The sequence below is a fragment of the Ixodes scapularis genome, unplaced genomic scaffold (assembly GCF_016920785.2).
Source record: "Ixodes scapularis isolate PalLabHiFi unplaced genomic scaffold, ASM1692078v2 PGA_scaffold48__2_contigs__length_671460, whole genome shotgun sequence".
NCBI classification, from domain to species: Eukaryota; Metazoa; Arthropoda; class Arachnida; order Ixodida; family Ixodidae; genus Ixodes; species Ixodes scapularis.
This window is the reverse complement of record NW_024609877.1, coordinates 140564-163815: the sequence shown is the minus strand read 5'-3', so window position 1 is coordinate 163815 and position 23252 is coordinate 140564. Positions and strand designations below refer to the sequence as shown.

The 23252-nt window shown below is 47.5% G+C and overlaps 1 protein-coding gene and 1 non-coding gene across 2 annotated transcripts in view; both read right to left on the bottom strand.

The window, feature by feature from the left end:
* Positions 1-14535: 14535 nt before the first annotated feature.
* Positions 14536-23252, bottom strand: part of LOC8026203 (transforming growth factor-beta-induced protein ig-h3-like) — a 137659-nt gene continuing 128942 nt past the window's right edge. The window contains exon 7 of the mRNA XM_040208402.1: positions 14536-14784. Coding sequence (XP_040064336.1) covers positions 14536-14784 — 249 coding nt within the window. The remainder of the gene's footprint in view (positions 14785-23252) is intronic.
* Trnah-gug lies at positions 18649-18720 on the bottom strand. Its single transcript has one exon. It is a non-coding gene; the product is annotated as a tRNA-His (tRNA).

Sequence of the window (23252 nt, the reverse complement as noted above, 5' to 3'; positions counted from 1 at the left end):
CAGTTTCAATAAAAATCAATTTTCGCCGGTTCATAAAGTAGTGCCTAGCATTCAGCTTCAGCCAAACTTGCCGGAGGTTACTTCTCGAACCCCCTTTTTATTTATTTATTTGTTTATTTATACACACTGCGACCTCATATGAGGTCATTGCAGGAGTCGAAAATTGATACACGAACAAAACACAGAAAAACAAGATGACCTTGAAAATGTTCATTGAAACCAACATGGATTAAGGAAAAGAAAAATTGTTAATTGCGTTAATAAAATCAACACTAAAGATAATAGGTATCTGTCCGTCAATTTCATTCAAGTCATCCATAGTTTCCGGGAAAAGGGAATTTTCAAAACAATTTATATGACACTGAAAAATAACAATATTTAATGGATGAGATCGTAGGGTGCGCGTAGTAGTGGAAAACGAAATATATTTTGTTCGCTCGATGCCGCAGTGTTTATTAACCATTTTGTGGAACATTTTGAGTCGATCTATCTTTCGCCTCCAACATTCAAGGGATGACAAAGATGTTCGAGCCCAAGGGATGACAAAGCTAATAAAGGATAAAATTTACGGTCATGCCCATTAAAGATAAATCGGACAGCCTTAGCTTATGGCGAATTCCACTGGGCGTTTTGGAGCGCGCCTGGATCGACTTTTCCGGAGCGAGCCTATTTTACTGGCCGATCGGGATCGAGGCCGGCGTGTTTCACTGGTAGTTTTGGATTAGCTCCAGCTCCAGATCTCGATCTGGATCCGAGAAAAGTCGCTCCCACGATTTCGGCGGATTCAACCGGAAGCCAGCCGGGTCAGCCCTCGGCGCACACACGTGACTTCCTTTCTCGTGGGGCATCTCGCCTGATCCGCCTCATCTCGCCCATCTCACCTCAGAAGAAGAAGCACGTCGCGGGCTGGGCTCCTAGATTCTCTCGACATCAGAAGAATTCGTAATGGCCGCTTGCTTACCCCTTGGCTCGACAGCCGGTTCGTTTTCCAGGAAGGAGAAGTGTCGTGTACTGGTCTGTGGTGGCATACCGGCCGCGAGACAGTGCGACGGTCCACGCGAGCGCCGGCAGCTGCGCGAGCCGGGCCTCCTTCCGCGTGCCCCCGTTCGGTTACGGCTGCTCGACCTAGAGCACCACATACAACGTACATGTACAAATAAACCCTTGGTCCTCCGTGCCTGACGCACCCGACGCCTCGAGTGGACTACATTACACTGGCGACGAGGTAAACGTGAGGTCTCGGCAACGACAGCGCTCCACCGCAGCAAGTATGACTGCGTACGCACCCTTCGAAGAGTTTACGCCAGATGACCCTGCATCCTGGCCACGCTATATCGAGCGCCTGGAATTTTACTTCGTGGCGAACGATATCACCACGCAAGAGAAGAAACGAGCCGTTCTCTGCAGCGTCTGTGGCTCGGCCACATATGCCATCTTGCGCTCTCTCTGTTCGCCAAGAGCTCCAGTCGAAACACCATACAAGGACATCATACTCAAGCTTCATGAGCACTTCGCTCCCCTGCCGCCGGTAACCTTCGCGCGATTCCAGTTTTTCAAGCGGGGCCAGCGTTCTGGGGAGTCTATGGCAGACTTCGTAGCAGATCTCCGACGTTTGTCGGAGCACTGCGAGTTCGGTGAGATGCTCGACGACATGCTTCGTGACCGCGTAGTTTGCGGCGTTCGAGACGACGCGTTGCAGCGACGTCTACTCGCCGAGCCGAACCTAACACTGTGCAAGGCCCTAGACATGGCGAAGGCAGCGGAGCTAGCCAAATTCCAGACCATCGAAATCCGTACCTCTGCTAGACCGGAGCCTACGGCGGTATCAGAAACCTATCGCGTGGGGATCGACGCAACGTCAAGGTCGCCGCGTGGAAGCACCGCACCGCGCGCGACAAGCTCTCCGCCTACCGAATCCAGCTGCACAGCTGAAACCATGGAGGGCAGCCTGAAGCCAGGATCGCCAGGTACATGCTGGCGTTGCAATGGAGCGCATAACGCAAAAACGTGCCGCTTCGTTGGGGCGGTGTGCTACTTCTGTAATAACAAGGGCCACATTGTCGCTGCGTGCCGCCAAAAGGAGAGAGCCGAACGTCGAGGGTCAGAAATCCGCAACAACAGGCTGGAGACGGTGGACCCATTGAAGAGAGACTACTGTGTCTTCGCCGTGGAGCCACCCGTATTTTGCGATGTAGTAATCAACGGCTGCAATCTGCGGATGGAAGGTGACTCCGGGTCGGCTTTTACGGTTGTCAACCAGCGTGTGATGCGCCAGCTCCGCATTTCCAAAAGTAGCCTCAGGCCGTGCACCTTCCAGCTGCGCTCTTATACACGGCAGAGTCTTCGGATTCTCGGAAAAGCAACAGCGGACGTTTCTTTCAAGGGCTAAAAAGTGGAATTGGAGCTTCTGGTTGTAAAGGGATTTGGCGTCAGTCTCTTAGGGCGCGACTGGTTCCGGTCCTTGGGCATTTCCCTGGAGGGTGTCAACCATGTCGACGCCTCGTTGCAGCATGTTCAGGCAGCCACAGTCCATAATGTGATGGACGAATTTTCTGAGCTGTTCCAAGCAGGACTCGGGAGAAGCAAGGGGCCGCCAGTTCGTGTAGATATCGACCCCGCCGTGAGTCCCAAGTTTTTTAAGGCCCGCCAGGTGCCACTTCCGCTGCTGCCAAAAGTCGACGAGGCCATCGATAAACTGGTGGAACAAGGAATATTTGAGCCTGTTCGTCACTCTTCCTGGGCAACCCCCGTCGTGCCCATTCTCAAGAAGAATGGAAACATCCGCCTATGCGGCGATTACAAGTGTACGGTAAACCGTGCCCTCCGGTGGGAAACATACCCTTTGCCTACGGCTGATCAGCCGTTTGCTAAACTGGTTGGCTGTCAGAAGTTCTCCCAGCTAGACTTGGAACAGGCATACCACCAGAAGGAAGTAGACAAGGATACAGCAGATCTCCAAACGGTCAACACTCATCGAGGACTTTTCCGGGTCACACGTCTACAGTTCGGCGTTGCTACAGCCGTAGCGATCTTCCAACGCTACATAGAAGAATTGCTCGCCGGACTTGATGGTGTTCTGGTGTTCCTCGACGACATTGTGATTGGTGGTAGAAACAGTGAAGAACACGAAGCCCGCCTCCGGGCCGTGCTGAAGAGAATCAGTGACGACGGTCTCCGCCTGAACAAGGGCAAGTGCAAGTTCGGAGTGCCTCAAGTGACGTTCCTGGGGTACCAAGTTGACAGGAAAGGCATACATCCTACAGAAGACAAGGTTCTGGCCATCAAGACCGCTCCCGAACCGGAAGACAAACAGCAATTGCAGTCTTTCCTTGGCCTCTTAAATTCTATGGTCGGTTTCTGAAAGGGGCTGCTCATGTTTTGGAGCCTCTTCATCGGTTGCTGAACAACGGTGCTGCATGGAAATGGGGAAGGGAAGAAGCGACAGCTTTCCGACAAGCCAAGGATCTATTACAGTCGTCCGCGGTTCTGGCACATTATGATGTCGCCCTTCCCTTGGTATTGGCCTGTGATGCTTCTTCGTATGGGTTAGGATTCGTCATGAGCCATGTCTCACCGTCGGGTCAAGAATCTCCAGTAGCGTTCGGGTCAAGGACAATGACACAAGCAGAACGAAACTACTCACAGACGGATCGTGAGGCTCTGGCTGTTATAGCGGGAGTGAACAAGTTTCATCAATTTCTGTACGGACGGCATTTCAAGATCTTTACGGACCACAAGCCCCTTCTGGGGTTGCTGCACCACAGCAACCCGATTCCCCAGGTCTTGTCACCACGCTTTTTGCGCTGGAGCCTGATGTTGGCGCAGTACGACAACGAGCTCATATACCGACCTGGCCGGCAGATGGGAAATGCTGACCTTTTCAGCCGCCTTCCGCAGAAGGTTCAGGACTTCGAGGTACCTCCCCTTCATGACGGTTTGCTCATCGAGTCCACCCCCGAGGTGCCTGTCGACTCAAAGAAGATAGCTTTCCTAACAAGGAAGGATCGCGTTCTCGCCCTCGTACTGCGTTGGATTTTGCATGGCTGGCCATCTGAGAAACCTTCCGAAGTTTTCAAGCCATACTACGATCGCCGTGACGAACTGTCTGTTTACAACAGTTGTATCTTGTGGGGCAGCCGTGTTATTGTACCACCGCTTCTTCGAGAAGAAGTTCTGGACCTACTTCACAGCGGTCACCCTGGCGTGGTGAGGATGAAGGGCCTTTCAAGGGGCTATGTATGGTGGCCGGGACTTGACCAGGACATAGAGCGCCGAGTACGTTGCTGCTTTCCGTGCCAGGAGTCACGAAACGCGCCAGCCCGCGCACCCATCCACCCATGGGAATTCACAACAAGACCATGGTCAAGGCTACACGTTGATTTCGCGGGCCCCTTCCAGGGGGAGTTTTTCTTCATCGTAGTAGATTCGCACTCCAAGTGGTGGGAAGTTCAACGAGTCAAGTCCATGTCAGCTTCGACAGTGATCGCAGCTCCACGTACGCTGTTCGCTACGCATGGATTGCCTGATGTTTTGGTGTCGGACAACGGTACTGCTTTCACTTCAGGGGATTTTAAAGAGTTTCTTCGTAGAAATGGCATCCGCCAAGTCCTTGCGGCACCCTACCATCCCTCCTCGAACGGGCAAGCCGAAAGGATGGTTCAAGAGACCAAGAAATCACTGAAGAAAATCATTCGCGGCGACTGGTCAACCCGTCTTGCCAGGTTTCTTTTCGACCAACATATCCTTCCCAGTACTTCCACTGGAAGGAGCCCCGCAGAGCTTCTTTTTGGGCGGCAGATTCGGTCGGCCCTAGATCACCTACATCCAGATCGGCAGGCGGCAGTAACCCGGCGCCAGGAAGAAGCCTTTGAGGCGAGCAATCGGCAAGCCGCTCGCCAATTGGAACCCGGAAGTCAAGTTTTTGCAATTAATTTTGGCACGAGCGGGAACCGCTGGTTGCCAGGTGTGATCTCTTGCCGTTTGGGCCCGCTTTCGTATCAAGTGCAACTTGAAGACGGTCGTGTGTGGCGGCGACACATAGATCATATCCGTACGCGGCATTGCAGCATGCCAAGTGACAGTCCAAGCCAGATTTGCGAAGTCCAGATTCCTGATACAAGCTCCGCAACATCAAGCCCGAATGCAGACCCGGACGTCCGTCTAGCAGCTGCTCCGACTGCTGACCAAGGAACCGAGCAACACCAGGCAGGTCAATCCACATCGACCTCCTATCTTCCTAATCCTGGCGCTGCTCCATTAGGACGTCCTCAACGCGAACATCGTCGTCCGGGGTATCTTCGAGACTACATTTAGGGGGGAGGTGTGTCGTGTACTGGTCTGTGGTGGCATGCCGGCCGCGAGACTGTGCGACGGTCCACGCGAGCGCCGGCAGCTGCGCGAGCCGGGCCTCTTTCCGCGTGCCCCCGTTCGGTTACGGCTGCTCGACCTAGAGCACCACATACAACGTACATGTACAAATAAACCCTTGGTCCTCCGTGCCTGACGCACCCGACGCCTCGAGTGGACTACATTGCAAGAAGAGAAGGCATTTGCCGGCGCTACGGGCATTCCGGAAATCTTTGCTAGAAGCGCCTGAGCCATTCTTGCCGCTCGTGCGTCGAAGACGTGTTAGCGCCGCGATTGCGAAAACGTCTTCGAAACGACCGCGGCGGCCGCGAAAAGGGGATTCCCGGGCAGTTGAATGACGGGAAGGCATCCGCCGGTCCTGGAGCAGTGGTCATGTTCCACTGGGATCCGTAGGCGGCGCGACCCCGTTCGGATCGTGTGCTCCAGTCCGGATGTGATCAACTGATCCCGGCGCGCTCCAAAACGCCCAGTGGAATTCGCCATTAGATAGATTCAAGCAGATCGACATTTTTTTTCTTCTTCCATGCTCTAGAATGGGCCTACCAAGGAATTTGTAGGCGATTAGTTTGACTTCCCCGGTGGAGCATTTGAGAATCCGCTCGACAGATCCGAACTTGTTAAAGGCTCGGGCGCAGATAACGTCGACATGGCTATCCCATTTAAGATTGGGCGTAAAGAAAACACCTAAGTATTGCTGTGGCGGTGCTGCGAATGAGAAGACGACGAAAAGGAGGACAGGAAGAAGGCGCAAGAAAAAGGACGGATGGCGATGAACGTTGAACGCCGAACGCTGGGATTTTAAATCGTCTTGATTTTCCTAACAATTGGTGTCAGAAGTGAGGTTATGGAAGATCCAAACACCTCGCAGCCTGACCTGGTGATGAGAGCGATCGGCGCGCTGGAAGCTTCGTTGGCCAGCTTGCGAGAGGAGCAGAATCGTCACCGAGACGAAGACCGGCGAGCTTTAGCAGAGCTACGTCGGGAGGTTTCCGCGCAAATCTAGCATCATCCTGGGACCGGGTCATCACGCCAATCCACGGGACCTCGAGGAGCGCTGCACCCACCATCGCGGTCCGGCGAGACTACTGAAGGGACGAGCGAAGGCGGCACTGCTAGCGCGGCAGATCTCTCCTCGCAAGCCTCAGCAGAAACCAAAAATGATAACAGAGAGCAGATACTTTCTTCGGGGGATGCTAACGAACAGCTGGCTTTGGCTTTGCAGAAGATGATTGTCAAGCTCGACACCTATGATGGACGCAGCCCCTGGAATGCCTTTCAAGTGCATTTTGATCTCGTCGCGGACTTAAACGATTGGACTACCGCATCGCGAGGAGCGTTACTGGCATCTACATTCCGAAGACCAGCTTTTGAGCTGCTTCAGAACCTTCCTCCTGGCAACCAGCGGGACTACAAGGCGCTTGAGGAAGCACTCGAAGGGCGCTTCGGTGAGAGGCACCTCGGGCGGCTCTACCACGCCACTCTCCGAACGCGGATACAAGGACGAAACGAATCGTTATCTGAACTGGCCATTGACATCGAGAGGCTTACGCGACTCTCGTATTAAGGCTGCACAACTGCGACACTGGACTCTGTGGCTGTGGGACGCTTTTTAGACGCAATCGGAGACACTGAAGTACAACAGTTTGTCCGCCTGTCGTCACCTGTCTGCATGCGCGACGCTGTTGCACGAGCTATGGAGGTGGAGGCAACGACGAGGGCAGTAAGAGCCACCCGGCGGGTCACAGTGCCAGGTGGTTATCAGCCAGGCACGTCGTCTGCTTTACATCCAGTGCCGCTTCTCAACACGGATCGGCAAACTTCTCACGAGGCAACAGGGATGCCACCACATCAGAGACTATCTCCAACATGCTGGCGCTGTGGCCAAAAAGGCCACATCCAGAGATATTGCAGCTGGCGTAGTAAAGGAGAAAAAGGCTATTCCACTCCGGAAAACTAACTCCAGCCGAGCTTACCAGCCAAATCTCGGCTGAGAAAGAAAAGAGAGCCGGTTCCAACGCTGCAAGTTCAAAAGTTATGAACTGACAAAGACGGACTTTTTGTGGATGGGGAAATACAAGGTGTACCATGGAAGATGCTTGTTGACACTCGTAACATCATACAAACGCCTTTCTGGGTGCTCACTGCACACTGTCACAGGAGAAACAGCGCCAATCACGGCGTCATGTGAACTTACATTTCTTTTTGGCACGCAAAGGTTTGTGCAAGTTGCCTTTGTGGCTGGAATATTTGAGGAATGCATCCTTGGACTCGATTTTCTACAGGCGAATGGTTGTTCACTGGATCTCAAGAGTCATACATTGGACGTGAGGGACGAACACGTCATCTTGTACAGCCAACGAGCAATTTTAGGAAACGGCGGGGGATTCCTTCTATGCTCCAAGTCCACTTTGATTTCTCCACAAAGCGAAAACGTTATCTGGGTGACGGACAGCAATAACTGCTCGGTTGGTATTGTGGTCGCTGAAGGAGACGCCACGTGCGATACTGTCCAAAAATTATTATAGCAAGAACGCTAATCGATTTCGGCAACTAAAAGGTTCATATCCGCATTGCTAACCTAACAGATAAACCTATCCACCTAAAGAACCGGGTCCCATTGCGAAGTGCTCCCGTGCTGTGAGCTTTACTCCCCCACGAAAGGATCTTGTCCATATGACACAAGAGGAATTGCCGGCTTCCTTGCTGGATCTAGAAGACCGCTCCAAATGCCAACTTGATCAAGCACAGCAAGCACATCTCCTGAGTTTACTCAACCAATACAAAGATGTGTTTGCTTCTTCTTTGAAGACCGGACGGACAGGTGCTGCTCAACACCGCATCGATACAGGAAATGCAGCTCCGATTAAGCAACAGCCCCGGCGAATTCCGTTGACAAAATGTAACAAAGTCGGCCAGATGATCCAAGATATGCAACAACAAGATGTTATTGAGCCTTCATCGAGCCAGTGGGTGTCGCCGGTCGTCTCGGTAAAGAAAAGTGATGGCAGCACGACGTTCTGCGTTGACTACCGACGATTGAACGATGTCCTGGTTTTCCACATTAGACCTCAGCAGCGGATACTGGCAAGTTGAAATGGACCCAAGAGACCGCGAGAAGACGGCATTCTCTACTGGAGATGGTCTGTGGCAATTCAAAGTAATGCCATTTGGCCTTTGTAATGCCCCTGCAACGCTTGAGCGTCTTATGGACCAGGTCCTAAAGGGCCTGCCGCTCGACGTTTGCTTGGTTTATCTGGACGATGTACTTGTGCACGGCAAAACTTTCCATGGAGCACTTTGTAATGTGTCATTCGTATTTGACCGTCTGAGAAAGGCAAACTTGAAGCTAAATGCCAAGAAATGCATTCTTTTTCAAAAGAGAGTGCATTATCTCAGTCACGTCGTCTCTGAAAAAGGAATGGAGACGGACCCTCAGAAGACCGAGTGCGTCAGAAACTGGCCTCAACCTCAAAATCAGCGCGACGTTAAAAGCTCCCTTGGACTGTGCACCTACTACCGGCGATTTGTAAAAGGTTTCGCCACAATTGCCAAACCGCTGTACGCTTTATCAGAACAGAATACGGCGTTCGAATGGAGTATACACGCACAAGATTTTTTCCTCACACTCAAGAATTCCCTTAGCGCCCCTCCAGTTCTTAAATTTCCTCGACGAGACTGCAAGTTCGTCCTCGATACCGACGCGAGTAACGTCGGTTTGGGAGCTGTGTTGTCCCTGATTCAGGATGGCTCCGAAAAAGTAATTGCGTACTATAGCAAAGTTCTAAACAGGGCAGAACAGAACTACTGCGTTACGAGAAGGGAGCTCTTGGCAGTTGTAAAAGCCGTGACCCATTTCCATCATTACTTGTACGGCACAAAGTTCCTCTTAAAGGGGCCCTGCAATCATATTTAAGCGTCTACCTTTTTTGCGGTTTCCACGTCTCTTGAGGTTGGGGCAAGCCAGCGGGCACGGAGAGAGTAACGAAATATCAGTGCGTCATATTTTAAACGGATGACGCGGAAACCTCCTCCACCGACGAGGGCGACCCGCGGTACCGAAAGCGCGCAAAATGTGACGTCTTTGGTCCTGGGCTTGCCACTGGTCAAAGCCGCTAAGAGCTTTTTTTTAGTCGAGATACAAAATATAAGTGTCGCGAACCGTTTCAATTATGTGTGAAAGTAGTTTTTGTTCACTATTTTAGATCAGAAAAGAAACAAATGCAGTTTAGAAAGTACGGAAACGAGAAATGACCCGTCGACAAACCCGCCACCAAGCGGCGGAAAAAAACGGCGCATACTAGAAAAGGCTAGTGGGATGAGACTATGGCATACGAGGAGCGTAGAAAGGTCCCGGATGTACGCGGCGGCGCTGTGGTCGTATACCGGCTCAAGAATCCGACCGGTTCCGAGCGTTCCGAAGGCCTTCGGCGCGGGCCCTGCTGGCGATTTGGCCATTTGGCGGTGCGTCAGCGCGAAGTGGCTCCCGTTCTGAACTGATCTTTACCCCGTGTTTGCTGTCGTTTGTGGCCAATAAAATGTTATGCCGAATTAGTGTTTAGTCGCGCAGCAAATGCAATGCGAGCTGCCCTGGCCGCCCGCTTCATACAGCCTATCCAACACGTGCTTTAGTGGCGCCCTCTAGAGCCGTCGACAGGAAGTGCGGCAGCCGTGTGCGCTCGATGAGCTCACTACTCCTCCTCTAGTTCAAGGCCACTCAAGCCAGGACCTACGGCGTCATGAAGGAGGTTATTTTTTGCTTGTTTTTGTAAGTCTAATTTGCCTGTAACTTTTAAAATAAAGCGAAATTTGAGAAAAGAAAAGTTGGATTGAGTTACTACGTTCAGTACGCTCAGGTTCAGTGCAAATTAAAAACCAGTCAAAAAGTCAATGCAGGGCCCCTTTAAGGACTGATCATGCATCCCTCACTTGGCTTTTAAACTTCAAGAACCCGAAAGGCCAAGTAGCTAGGTGGTTAGAGCGGCTGGCACAATACGAGTTCAGGATTGAGCATAGACCCGGCAAGGGACATGCAAACGCCGACGCACTTTCGCGGCGACCTTGCTTGTCTGGCAACTGTCGCCCATGCCTGAAAAGCGAGCAGCGCCTTCCATTGGACTGCCAACCGTTGTCGTCTTCCCAAACGACTACGTGCCCTGCGATGGTAGAACACCAGCAAGATGACCAAGACCCGACAAACTGGACTGCAGTTGTTCTCCGTGTGCTTCAAGAAAACAATAGCAATTTGCAACCTATTTTGCGGTGGAAGCGGGTGGGAGAAGTACCCAGCTGGGAACGTGGTTGCACCATACAACAGCGTCGTGAAAGCATACTGGGCACAATGGGATTTTCTCATTCCACAGGATGGATTGCTGTATCGTTGCTGGGAGAGCAAAGACGGAAGAAACAGCACGCTTCGGCTCATTTTACCTCAAGTCCGTGTCGACACCGTCTTGCGAGAACTTCATGACAGCCCTGCTGGCGGACATCTTGGGATATACAAGACCCTACAACGAGTTCGAGAAAGGTTCTATTGGTTTGGATCAACCCGAGATGTGCGCGAATGGTGTAAGAAGTGCGACCCCTGTGCGTCGCGTAAAGGACCACCATCACGAAGCCGAGGGAGGATGGTAACCTACAACGTCGGTGTCCCGTTTGAAAGAGTGGCCATTGATGTTGATAGGTCCACTACCGAAAACGACACAAGGAAATCGGTACGTCACAGTCATTGCTGACTACTTTACCAAATGGCCAGAAGCGTTTCCAGTACGAACGTACGACGCAGACGCTGTAACGAGGATCTTGACGGAAGACATCGTTTCAAGATACGGGGTACCGCTGGAAATTCATTCTGATCAGGGTCGGACTTTTGAGTCGCAAGTGTTCAAGAGCATCTGTGAGACACTCGGAGTCAGGAAGACGAGAACCACGCCCTTGCATCCTCAGTCGAATGGCATGGTAGAAAGGCTCAACCGCTCACTCAAGCAATACCTTTCGCTCTTCGTTAACGAGCACCAGGACAACTGGGACACTCTAATTCCATTCTTCCTACTTTCCTACCGGTCAGCCGTTCATAGTGAGACAAGCTACAAGCCAGCGATGTTGTTAATGGGCCGGGAGCTAAGGCTGCCTGCGGACATTACTTTTGGCACGCCAGTGCTTCCATCGCGTGAGACAACACGCAGAGTTCTTTACTCTGACTACTCCCACCACCTGCGAACGAAACTGAACTGTGTGCACGATTTTGCACGAAGACATTTGCACCTGAGCAGTGAAAGTGCAAAAACCCGCTAATCGAAGCTGCTCGGGTCGCATACTCCAGCCTGGAGACAAAGTGTGACTGCACCAGCCACGCCGCACCAAAGGTCGCTGCCCGAAACTTCAGCCCAATTGGGAAGGCCCCTACGAAGTTGTCCAGCGACTAAACGACGTCGTGCACCGGGTTCGGCAACTGCTAAGCTGGAAAGTTCACGTAGTTCATTTTGATCGGCTGGTTCCCTATCAACCTGACTGAATATATTGTTTTGCACATCCTCGGGACGAGGTTCATGTGTTGTCGGTGGGCAGTGTTGTGGCGGTGCTGTGAATGAGAAGACGACGAAAAGGAGGACAGGAAGAAGGCGCGAGAAAAAGGACGGATGGCGATGGAACGTTGAACGCCGAAAGCTGGGATTTTAAACCGTCGATTTTCCTAACAGTATTTAAACTCGCTAACTTCGTTTAAAAGTACATTATCAATACCATAACCAAAAACAAGGTGCCATGTTTTATGTACAAATCTCATATAGTCTTGTCAAAATTTAAGTCTATTTGCCATTCCCTACTCTAACTAAGAAAGCAAGAAAGCGCAGGAAAGATTCGTTAAGTAAGAAGTGATCAATAATGGACGTAATATCATTGTACAGAATGCTGTCATCAGTATAAAGACGAACTTTGACCGGTATGTTTTCAACAACATGATTGATTATGAAATAAATAAAAGAGGACCTAACACCGATCCTTGCGGCACATTTGAACTAACCGAAACCTCCGAAGAGAAGGCATTCGCAAAATGAAGAAAACTGCGAGCTGTAATTCAGGTACTCAAAAATTCAGTCTAGTAAAAGAGGATTGCTTTTAACTTCAAAAGTAACTTGGGGTGCGATACTTTGTCCAAAGCCTTTGACTAATCAATGAAAATGTCGTCAACTTGTCCTCGTTTATCCAAGGATAAAGCGATGTCACGAGTGAGTTCCACAAGTTCCGTAGTGGTTGCAAAATGTCGGCGGAAACCAGGCTGTCGACAAATAAATTAATTGCTCGTAGGATACTAAGAAATGTATTTATATACTATGTGTTCAAGAATTTTACTGGATGAAGGCGTAAGATAAATTTGTCTATAATTATTAAGGCTCTGTTTGTTACCATGTTTGTGTATAGGGACTATTCTTGTTGATATCTAAACTAGAGATACCGTTCCGGAGGAAAGTGACTTCTGGAAAATAATAGCTAACTATCCCGATGTCCAATCAGAATAACGATGCAAAAAGGAATTCTATTATCCGGGCTTGAACAATTTTTGTTGTCAAGCTTCAAGAGCAAATTGCGCACACCGTCAACACTAACCTGGATATTTGCTAACGAACTAAACACAATATCTTAACGAAAACTAGGTTAAATGCAGTTGTCAAAAATAAAAACTGAGTAAAAATATTTATTAAAGCTATTAGAGATAACCACAGGGCCACTAACACACTTATCTTGAATAATAAAACTACCAGGAGTGTCATTTCTGTAAAGGATATATCTCCAAACCTTCGCAGAATTTGACATCAAAAATCGAGATAAAGTAACACTAAAATATTAATTATTTTTTATTAAAAAAGCGTGTGCTGTTTGGACAGCTGTTTAGGGGGAGGGGGAGAGAGGAGGAGGGGGCGAGACAACAATTTAACGCGCTTTAAAGGGGCGGTGCAACAATTTGCGGACTTTGGCTAATTAATTGCGGGAATTGATCCCGGCCACATATAAAACGAAGGACCGAAAACTATTCTTTCCTGCTTGCCCTAGTTTTTATTAAAAAAAAAAAAAAATAAGAGAAACTGGTATCTCTGGCACCTCTCAACTCAACATTGAAGCGGCACCAGCTTCGCCTGTGACGTCATTCGGAGTGGCGTTGGCTTCCGGTTGGGTTCTTCTGGCTTCCGTTTTCCTAGCGCTCGTCGGCTCGCCAGGCTCGCCGCTCTCCCGCTCTCCCGCTCTCCCGCCGATTCCCGACCAACATGGCGGCATGGGCGGACGGCCTCAGCGACGTCGAGCGCAAGATGTTTGCGACGCGGCGGGCAGTCGAAGTCGAAGTCGAGGTCGAGACACCAGTAACAATAACGATACCACGATACTACGGACCACGACCAATGCACTCCGTCGAGCGAGGGAAAGACAAAACGTCCGGGTTGCTCGTGTAGCCGCCGTAGGCGCCTCAGGTGTCGACGGATGACGGCGACGGCAGGTTTTGTTGACTTGCGGTAGATGGCGCCACAAATAATTCGTACCCTTTTAGCGGCAATATTAGGCTTTTGAAGCGTTTCTGCATGCCTAAACAACGAGATTTTTTAAACTTAACCATAAATCAAACTTAGAATTGCTTAACACTATCACTTACAAAAACCACTCCGAATGACGTCACACCACAGGTTCCATTTGCGGCCACCACAGGTTCCATTTGCGGCCACCATGCCGCAGGTTGGGAAAAAAAGCGTTTTTTTAATTTTACGATTACGCAGCGAAATAGAGGTATTTTGGGGTATGGTGGCACTTTTTCTCTTACTTATGCCGAAGTAAACAATATAAAAAATACAAGCTGCACATTCGTTCAGTGTTAAAATCATTGCACCGCCCCTTTAATGGTTCCCCCTCTCACTGTCGGGCTAACAGCATAGGAGACACATCCCTGATAATGACGTCATCGCTAGTGGATGCCCGGCCCGCCCCAAGCAGCAAACACGCTGAAGCTCGAGAGTCGACGCAAAGCGACAGACGCGTCCGTCTTGGTAACGCCTCATGTTTGCACAGCGCTGGTTGTAAAACGCTTTGAGATTCGCTGGCGGCAGCATACTGACGCAAGGTAGCTGGCGCTGTGTGGATTCACTAGTGATGGCGTTCACTAATGAATGCACTGGTGATGACCCGCGGCTAGTTGCCTCCGGCGCCCTTCCCTGGCTCCGTGCTGGGCGGCAGCAGCACTCCGTTGACGCAGTGCACGATGCCGTCCCTGGCCAACAGGTCCGGTCGAAGGACGTGCACCCCATTCACGGTCAAGTTGGAGCCACGCATCCGCACGCGGAGTGGGTGGGCTCGCTCGCTGACCAGGTCGTAGCTCAGCTTCGGGGACTGGAACGAGCCCGTGGGCACCAGGCCATCCACGATGTGGCTGAGCACCACCTGAAGGGGTGGAGACACCACGGTCGTCAGAAATCAACCAGTCAATCAATCGGTAAGTAACACTTGGGAGAAGAGCGTGTTGGTTGAAGTGATGGATGAAGAAACAATAAAACAATTAAAACTGGGGCAACACAACCACATCTTTCAACTAGCAACAGATCTCGTCTGTTGCTAGTTGAAAGATGTGGTTGTGTTGTCCCAGTTTTAATTGTTTTATTCTGTCTTCGTCCATCGGTAAGTTACAACATTTCCGCTGTTGCGTTTTATGAAACGGTGCCACTTGCCTCTATGTTTTTGTTACCCATAACCCCGGCAGCAACTTCGAGCACTTCCGTTGGTACTTATGGGCCATAAGTACCAACGGAAGCGCTCGAAGTTGCTGCGCGGGTTATATTCGTCCTTCCATTCCCCGACGAGAATATTGCAACTGGCTCTCGCTTGTGTATATATTGCGATTTCAATATGCAAATGCGGGCTTATGGATGGATTTTTGCTGCCCCGACCTTTCAGTATACATGGTGTTTTTTTAGGCTATGCAGATTTGTTTTAAAAAGTCATGAAAGATACTATAATGCCTTTTGTGCAGGTGAGTTATGTGGCCAGAGACATATAATACTGCCAGGTGTGACAGTGATAATATTTTTTTTTTATTTATTTCAGAATACTGCCAATCTTTCTAGGGATTATAGCAGGCACTGGGGTAAAAGAGAAATCACAAATATACAATTTGAGTTAACCAAGATTAAATAAAGAACGAAAAAAAGGCGCGCGTCTAATAAATAACATACCAAGTCTTAGATTGTCGAATTAGTTGGTTTTCAATGGCACCAATAAACATGTTAACACTTGCATAACTAAAAGAAACTGCCTTTGTTTTGTTCAGATATCTTATAGTATCTGAAACTGTTAATATTAAAGGAATACTCAGCGAGCGTATTGTTGTGCTTGTGTCTAGTGGTTCTTACTTCCGAAGGCTTTACATGCTTCGTTTTGTCAATTTTATATAAGTAATTTAACAGAGGTAGAAAAAATTTAATCGACCAAGTTTTGATTGAGCAGCAAGTCAGGCTTTTCTTATGAGCTTTGTTGGCGAATCATGGCGAATCATGAAAAATCTATCTTGCCGCTTTCTTTGATTATAGATCGATGAATCAGTGGGATCAGTAGATTTTTATATAAATTGTCTAAATTGAAATAAATAAAAAAATATTCAGGTCATTCAGTAGGTTCATCAGCCACAGTAGGTTGATATATCCATTCACGTACAAAAATCCACAAAGCAATTAGTCAATAATCAGTAAGTTAATAACTAAATAAGCTAGTACCGAAATAACTAAGTTATCCAACATTCATCTTCACGTAAGAAATTTAAAAATGATTATTCAATCAATTATATCAGGGGTCTCAAACTGATTTGAGCGTACGTGCCAGACAGCCCACCCCCAAAATGTCGAGGTTCAGCGTAGAGGGAAAGGGGAGGGAGGGGAGTAAATCAGGAGGTTTTATAGATAAGGTGCCTCGTCGTCTCTACGTTTATGAACTCGCACTTTTGCAAGTGACATCATTAGCTTTGATCTATTTATTGGACTGCTTCAGGCCCTTACCCATGTGATGACAAAAATTAAACGGGCATCGCCCCGCTAACGTGCTGAAAATTTTTTTTTATTAAATCAAGTTAGGAAGCACGCTGTCGTTCCCGTTGCTGAATCCACTCGTGAATGAATCGAAATCAACAAGTGTAAAATAATGTCCTCATGTGACATATTAGGGTTTCTTGACGATTTAAATAGCAGCAGCGTGAGAGACTAGATGCATTTTAATGGTGATATTTTCTGTTTTGAGGTGACAATCCCAAGCCTGTAATTTTATCTTTGGCAGAATTGTTCCCGCTGGGCGAGAGTTCGTGCATTCGACGAACGTCCTTGAGCAAAGAGCTCGCGCTTGCAGCCTATATAGTAGCGCATTGGCATGCAGGTGATTAACATGACAAAAAGCTAGAAAGCACAAATTGAAAAGAAACACAAGGAAAATAATAAGAGAACATTATAAACTAGGTGGATACGTTAGAACAGCAGAGCCAAGTTTCGGGCAGAAATGAATCGGCGCCATGAGATCATTATCGCGCGTGCCATTAGTGCTCGTGCTTAGCCTCCTCTATACTCACAAAGTCCGTAAGTTCGATGACATAGCCATAGAGTGCCAGTCGCAGCTTTGGAGCGCGAGGATCTGGTAGCACGGAGCATTTCTCGAGGGCACTGTAGTCAGCGCACAACTTTTGCAGCGGCGAGTACCCGAAACATGGTTTTCAAATCTGACGAGAAAAGAAGCAGTAACGCGGAGAACACGAGAAGCACGAGCGGACATTCCATCGCTCGAAACAAGTGTGTTTCGGCGTCTCGCCGCAGTGGGGCGCCCGTTACATAGCTCTCCTTTCATCCGTTGTTTGCCGCTCTGCCTTTTCACTTTCAGCGGCCGCGTTTCGTGGCAATCTGCCAGGCTTTATCAGTATAGATGAGGCTATGACTCGAGACATGGGAACGGGGGCTCGCAGCCGGCTTCCTGCGGGCCGCGTCCCAGCGAGCAGAGGGCCACGTGCGACCCGCGAGCCGCAAGTACGAAACCCTTGAGTTATATGATAGGTCGGTAGTTAATCCAGTTCATTAAGCATTATTTAACAGGTCGGCTACGATCAATACGTTTTTGATAATCAACCAATTAGCCAATAAGTTAGAGAATTAAGAACCTATACCGGTCAAGTAAGTTATTCATCTTTTTATAGTTCATTTTGTTCACAATTTTTATGTGGCTCGTGTGAGGGGGATGCGTTTGCTCAGATTACCCGCTAGTCGCTGCACAACTTTGACGTGAAACACAATCGTGACTGCCTCTTTAATCTCAGTGTGGCAGAAAACTGTAACCAATCGGCGACTATTTCCGATGCGTTAACGCGGCCGTCACAAGAGATCATTGAAGAAATTATCAGGAAAGCGAGGAAACGGTACCCAAAAGCATAAAATAACTTTTGCCAAAACCGACAGAAGACGTATATCACGTCATAAAAGAACGAAAGCTCGAATAAAGGCCCGTTCACACCCTGAAGTCACCTTAGGACCGTATGCCTTGAAGCCTCTTCAAACCTTTCACGACGAGAGAATACAATGGTGCCACCTAGGGTGCCTACATGTTTCCGCACATGTAGGCACCCTAGCGCCTCCTATCGCGTTAACACACCTATCGCAAAAAAGGAAATTTACGGAACTTGGCAGTTCCGTAAATTTCCCTTTTTTTGTTTTTATTTTGTTTCGCGTATTATTATTATTATTTATCTTTTTTTGCTTGACGAACTTTGGTTAATATTATGAACGACCGCTTTTCCAAGGTAGTACTAGAGTCACTAAATGAGCTGCGCTCACAGTAACGTTACTCCGTTCCCCGATCTGATAGTGGGCGCCTCCATATTGTGCTTAGTGCAGAGCAGACGCAACTGCCGATCGTCACAATTAAAAAAAAAAGCGAGTTTCTTAGCTTCAGTAGGGTGTTAGGAAGCTCAGACGAAATTGCTTTGTTCTGTCAAGAAGTATTTCAACATTTCTGGAAGACGGAATAGCGTTTCCTGCGATTTTTGTTAAGGCTTCAGATAACTGGCAACCAAAGTGTCGTTTACTCTGAAGGGTAGCTTAGTCAGTGGCTCTACGTAGTTCGTACATCTAACCTCGCAAATACCGCAGAACTTGGTAAATCCTTCGCTCTAGTGAAATGCAGTTGCAGGGTCTCCGGATGGATAGCGCCAGCGTGCTCTCTCGCCGAACATCACACTCCGACATTTTCATTTAAAATTAAAAAAAAAAAGTAAACACAAAACGCTGCCGTGACCAGGATTCGAACCTGGGTTATTGCGGCCACAACGCAAGGTACTAACCACTATACGATCACGGCTGTCCGGGGGACGAAGATGGGCGAGATTCGTGCCTGCGCTCTGCATATCGGCGCTCTTCTCCGAACCGGTTTCACGCCATCGATAAGGGAGCCCTGGTACTGCGTATAAATAGACTGAAGGTTTTGCGCGACTTGCGAGTTCTAATCTACTTACAATTCACGAGAAGTTTTCGCTCATAACATTGTCAGAAGTATTTCCAGCCCACAGTGAAAAAATGATGAAAGAGAAATTAGGATATGTGTTTCGTATTTAGTATTTTGTTGCACCAAACCCTTTTGAATCAGCGTGGTCGTCCCCGAAGGACACGAACGATAGATGGTACCAGTGTGACAGTGTGCTCTCCCATTGTAAGCGGTTACAGGCGAGCATAATGCACTCGATTACACTCAAACGCAGAGGTTCTAATCAGCTTTCATTTGTCCATTCGAGTCACGTGACATTGTGGGCTGGTGACGTTTGTCCGCCGCCATTTGCTTACCTAGGGTGGCGCGGATGTCGTTGGCCACACTGTTGTTTCTCAACATCAAATCTGAGCTTCGGCGAAATTTTTATTGTTACACTGATTTGCCTCAAACTAGGTTCAGCGCATTTGTACACACATCTGAACTAGGAACTTAAATTGCGAGCGACAATAATTTCTTTTTTCGGCAAAGTTTTTAGAGTTCCGAATTGGGTTGGAGGGACTCTACGGGAAACTGAAAACGTGATGTCAGACGTCGTAATCCAGGGTCAGTACAGCTTGTGCCCGAAGAATAACAAGATGCTTTATGGTGCGAAATAAATGATGGTTGAGCTCACGCCGGTAAAACAAAACAAAATGCGCAAAATACTGCTTTTTTAGACTGTCTACTCGACTTTTGCAAGTTATACAACGCTTGACGTCATCCCACTCGAGAGCGCGGAAAATTTGGATGTTGTCTTTGGCATAACCTTTATTTTCCGCTTTCTGAATAACTATCTTTGAATTTAGAGATAGTAACTTTCCATGCCGGGACGAGCAAAGCCTGCGTGGTTATTCCGAAAATGTGCTTAGTTTTGGGTAACTCAATTGAGACACCACAAGCTCTTGACATGGCGTGAGAAGATCAGCGATATTGTCTCGCTGTGATGAGGATTGTTTTAATTATTATAAAAGTAAATAAAAAAGGTCGGAAAGCACTTTTTACGTCCCTCACTTGGCACCTCAGTGGAGCCTGGTGATAAATGAAGTCACTGATCCGACGAAAAAGAAAAAAAACTGGTCGAAGTGACGTTACTTTGACTGCTGCTTTAGTGTCTAGTCCAGACTTGTGCCTATCTCAAATACTGTACTCAAGATGCTGCATTTCAAATACTTTTTGAAGTATTTTGGTATCTTGAAAATGCTTTTGATCGAGAGTATTTGATACTGTATTTTAATTACAATTCCAAGTATCTTGTACTCATTATCTCAAATACATTTTTGACATTCCGCCATTTTCACAGTTTTTCGGTATGAAGTGGCGTCGGCGTGGCACGAGCAAACGTGAACATTGTTTCGAGCAGCCAAATCCTGTTGTTAGCACCGATAAGCTACGGTGTCTTCGATAGAGCTCGTGAAAAGATCGCTTTTGTGCCGATTGTGACTGATATTTCGCCCCAAAGTTCATACAGTGAAGGTTTTCCTCTCTCCTTCCCAAAGGCGTCTTTTGTTTCCCAAAGTTTCTCTCCAAAAATCATGAAACAAGCGGGTAATTTTACGGAAGTAAAAATTGCCACGGCTGAGGCGCAACACAGAACGGAAAACAACCCAAGACAGCAGTGTAGACTTCAGTATCAAGAAAATAACAAATAGAAAAAAAAAATAGAAGTGAACACAAAAGAAGACTTTTTTTTTGCTTGTTGTACATTTGACCCCGCTACAAGAAAACGTCGAAGTTATATTTTTCTTCGTTTTGCTGTCAGTCCGGCACTTATTGCTCTCGCGAACACTGTCGATAAGCGAACATTGATAAGCAGGGAACAGGACAGGAAACGAACTACGAGCAGGATCGGACCTCTCAAAATGCCAACAAAGCGTACCCCAACGTTGAGTGCTTTTCTGAACGCAAACTACTTGAAAAAGGCGGAACCCACACTTGTACACGTTACTGAAAAAAGTAATCGATTACAATTACGATTACTTCACTGTTAAAAAGTAACCAATTACGATTAAAATTCCAGCCTAAAAATAATAAAAAATTACTCTAAAGTAATCGATTACTTCCCACGTACGTTACTTTTCATTCAACTCTTTCTTTATTATGATAGCATAATTCTTGGGGTCTCGCGCTTAGTTGTTCCGAAAATAAGAAAAAAAAAAAGAAAGCCTTGACAGTTTTTGTTTAGTGCTGAGTGAGTGGCACCAACACGCCCAATCCGTCTCGTGAAAAAAATAAAATAAAAATAGCTCTCTTTAAATACATTACTCACAAGAGGCTGGATAAGGTCATTTTTCATACCCAGACATAGTCACTGGTGTATCCAGAAAAACAAAAATACCCAAGAAACGTAGCATAGTGAAGTGGCCTAGTAATGCTGAAGGTCCCGAGCTCAGTAATTTCGAAAAAAACAACAAAAAAACTTGAACGTTACCCAGAGCTGAGTACTCCAGCACACCTACCCCCCCCCCCCTTCCCCCTCCCCCCAAAAATTGAGAAAAATTGAGTTGGGGAATTTCGGGCGAAAAAGTAATTCAATTAGTAGAATCATTACTCCTTAAAGGAAGTAATTGAACCATTACAAAACTGCAGTAAAATGTAATCGATTACAAGTAATCCATTGCTTGTAACGCGTTACGTACAACTCTGGAGCGACCAGTGCTGTGGCTATTTATTATGTGGGCTATCATTGTTTTCCATTCACTGATTTCCGTATCCTAAGTTCGTTTATAGTTAACTCCTCATATAGGGAATATGGACTGTAGTTAAACGATGCGCCTAAGGTGCGCCGCATGCCGCAGGGCGTGATATTCAACGATGTCATCATAACTGAAGTGACCTTTTTTTTCTTGTCCCAGAAATGTCTTATAACATGTATCAGTGATACCCTGCTCCTTATAGATGGACTGCATAAAATAACCCTGCAATGCTTTTTTTTTTTTTTTTTGCAGTTTTGTTATGTTGTTTGTTAATAAAATATTCTGGTAAACTAGATTTCCGGAACTGTATAATTGTGCTTGTCGCTGACGTCGTTACAAATTACGCAATGCGGAAGTATCTTCAAAAGTAATTGAATTACATTTCTAAGTATTTGTACTCTCCTCAAGATACTTTACAGTGAAAGTAACTTGAGTAGTATTTTAAATACTTTATGAAGCAGGTGTTTAGTAACTTAACTTAAATAGTTTTATCGAGTATTTCGTCAAGCACTGCTCTAGTCGCGTCACATGGTGAAAAAAACACCTGGGAAACCGGGACGTTTTTTTGTAGGGGGGTATTTTATATACAGTTGAGTAACCAGTGCGCTATGAAATAACGACATTAAAGCGATAAGGTCCAAAACCATTTGAAGGAATGCCAAAAAGGTGAATTAACTAAGAGAACTATTAAAAAAATAAAAAGGTAACAAATTGTTCAGACGAAAAACGTCATTCTTGTCCAGCTCGCGTGCACCTTAGCATTAATGACAATATCACCGTAATCTTAAAATGTAGGCCGTTCACCCGTGTCGATGTTGGACTTGTGGCAGCTGATAAAACCTGTTTGCTCTACTGACGTCTAGTTTCTGGTTAACTCAGTTGGTAAAGCGCTGCACTGGAAATGGAGAGGTCCCTTGCTCGATACCAGGACCACGTAGATTATTTCGGTCGCGCACCAGTCACCTAGCCGTGTTTGGAGTTTTGTGTTTGTTTTTTGTCCTTCTTGTTGCCCCTTCTCTAGAGAATATTATTGTCATCCTTGTCCAGCTCGCTTGCACTTTTGCATGAATTGCATTATCACCAAGCAACAGATTGCTCAGGTTTTCGCAACATAGTTATTTTGAAACAATAAGTGAACGCTTTAATTTTGAAAGTACTACATAAAGTTAGCTACACGCCTTTTTATGTGTATCTTAAGTACCGTCTACGATGTGCCCAAGCGTGCATTTTTTCCCCGGCAAGAAAGTTTTGTGAATGTCGAAAATAAAACTATAAACGCTTTGCAGCAGCTGTGCATGGGCGCCGCCATAATCGATCTTCTTTTTTTGTTTTCTCTTATTCCGTTTACTTGCCTTTACTAGTTACCACAGCAGGAGGGGTTACTCCCATTCTAGGCTATACTTTGTCTTTTTCCGCAGCATATTCCTTTATGAAGCATCGCTAACGCCCGATTCTGTAACTTGGTTTCTCGCTAAGAGGTCAGCAACGGCGGCTGTAATCCGGAGGGTGTCAAAGGGTCTATAGAACGGATAAAACAAAAGGAGTTGGTGTAACCAGGTTTGGAACTTCTTGAGGTCAAAACAACGCAAGGTACTAATCACTATACGATCACGACTATCAGGCGAACGGAGGTAGAGAAAACTCGTGCCATTGAAAAGAACGTGACTTGGGAAC